At 33.3% G+C, this 2,348-nt stretch overlaps 1 protein-coding gene across 1 annotated transcript in view; it reads right to left on the bottom strand.

Annotated features, from left to right (window-relative positions):
- LOC107718566 (transcription factor AP-4-like) overlaps positions 1-2,348 on the bottom strand; it is a 10,446-nt gene that overhangs the window by 3,283 nt on the left and 4,815 nt on the right. The window contains exons 3-4 of the mRNA XM_016525684.1: positions 878-976; positions 541-714 (exon numbers count right to left, since the gene is read on the bottom strand). Of these exons, the coding sequence (XP_016381170.1) occupies positions 541-714; positions 878-976 (273 nt within the window). The remainder of the gene's footprint in view (positions 1-540; positions 715-877; positions 977-2,348) is intronic.

The raw sequence follows: 2,348 nt of genomic DNA, 5'->3' as shown, positions 1-2,348 counted from the left end.
GTACTGTGTATATTTATTATGTATATATAAAGACACACATACAGCGTATATTTTGAAAATGTTTACATGTATATATTTATATTCACATAAATTATATCATATATAAATATATTTAATATATAAACGTAACATTTTTCTTAAATATATACATGCATGTGTGTGTATTTATATATACACATAATAAATATACACAGTACACACACATATATTCTGTAAACAAAAACTTTTATTTTGGATTTTCATATATGGCTGATATTGATTTTTATATTTTTAACTATTATGATGGCCAATATAATAAATCCTATTAAACAGAGAAATCTATTCATTAAACAACAACAAAAACAACTAAAATTGGCTGAAATTGACCGTTGATAATTGTTTTTTCATAAACTATTTGGTACTTTTGTCACCCAACAGAGAAAAAAAAGTTTGAGTAATAAAATAAATACAGATTAATAAATTGTCATATCCCCAAATTCACACTTATGGTGATAACTTAACCGCTAACATTGGCCAATACTGACACGGTCACAAATATACCTGTTCTTCCAGCATCATGCGAACGGAGCGCTCTTTATCCAGCTGTTGTCGGAGTTCTATCATCTCGCGCCGAAGATCCTCCACCTTCTCCTCCTCCAGAATGTCTGGAGATCCAATCCCTTCATCCTTCTCCTCGGCGCGCCTCCTCTTCGGGGACGAGCCGCTGAACTCCTTCTGATGGGAGGAAGAGGAGAACATGAGACGACAGGAAAGAAACAGAGAGCACTGGAGATACAGAATATGCAGTGAAAAAAAGATGGGTATAAAGATCTCAAATGTTCTCAAAACAGCCATCTGTTATATTGATAAGATATTATATTTCTATGAAGAGCTTCACCTGTATGTAGCGTTTGAGTTGGGTGTTTTGTTGCAGCAGCCGCGTCTTCTCCTGCTCCAGAGAAAAGATGTATTCAGCCGTCTGCTGTAAGATGGCAGCCTGAGAGAGAGAAAAAGATCACGTTACATCCCTCTGAATGTACTGGCATGATGGACCACAGTGATGTTGAACATCTTATGTGACAGATGCTGTAAGTACACTACCACTCATAAGTTTGGGGTCAGGACTTTTTAAAAATTTTTTTTTTATAAATGAGTTGTTTTATTCAACAAGGATGGATTAATTTGGTCAAAAGTGACAAATAAATGCTGTCTTTTTCAAATAAATGCTGTTCTTTTGAACTTTCTATTCAGCAAAACCTCAGTTTCCACAACAATATTAAGCAGCACAACTGTTTTCAACACAGATAATAATGTTTCTTGAGCAGCAAATCAGTATATTAGAATGATTTCTGAAGGATCACGTGACACTGAAGACTGGAGTAATGATGCTGAAAATCCATCTTTGATCACAGCAATAAATTACATTTTATAATATATTCAAACAGAAAACAGTTTTTTTTATTGTATATCGGTATCGGTTATAAAATATCAATATCGGTCGATCACTAATTGTAATAATATTTCACAATATTACTGTATTTTACGGCATTTTTGATCAAAATTATTGTAGACTTGGTGAGCAGAAAAGACGTCTTTCAAGAACAATTTTTTAAAATTCTTACCAAATCCAAACTTTTGAATGGTAGTTTAACTTAAGTATAGCATATGGTAACAATGGTGAGAAATTAAAAGAGAACTAATCAGATTTCATTTAAACCTAAAGAAAACAATAATTAACATTGAATATTGTGGTGGCATCTACACTTACATAAAATCTATATCTGAGAAGATTAGCAATGAATAATGGCTTATATTTCAGTCAGTTTCTCACATAAAAAAAAAACTATCACATAGGTTTAAAAGACTCTAATATGGACCATATATATATATTCACTGAAAATCTTGACATCCGCACTAGTGATACATCCATGTCAAGATTTTCAGTGAACTGCCTCTGGTTTGTGAGCGAAACATTTTTAAGAGTAGGATCCTTTCCATGAATCCGTTGATCTGGTTCTCAAAACTTTTCTGAATGATTCATTCACACATTGAACGGATCAGATTCGACTAAGTGAGTCAATGATCCAATCCCAACTCACTGGAGAAGAGAAGATTAGGAGAGAACCACCAAGAAAATTTCACACGCAACTACTGAATTACTTAAGAAGACTTGCACTATTGCATTATAAGTTATGTTGACAACTTCTGTTGTACTTCTAAGCCGCTTCATCTTTGTTTAGAGCTTAAACTCACACGGTTTTGGAACAACATGAGGGTGAGTCAATGACAGTATTTTCGTTTTTCAGTGAAATATTCATTCAAATCAACACTTGGTTTACACTCTTTCTTTTTGTCTGACTCACCTTGCT

Source organism: Sinocyclocheilus rhinocerous, unplaced genomic scaffold (assembly GCF_001515625.1).
Source record: "Sinocyclocheilus rhinocerous isolate Xijiao unplaced genomic scaffold, SAMN03320098_v1.1 scaffold182, whole genome shotgun sequence".
NCBI classification, from domain to species: Eukaryota; Metazoa; Chordata; class Actinopteri; order Cypriniformes; family Cyprinidae; genus Sinocyclocheilus; species Sinocyclocheilus rhinocerous.
Note: the sequence above shows the minus strand (reverse complement) of the source record. Positions and strands in the feature narration are given on the sequence as shown.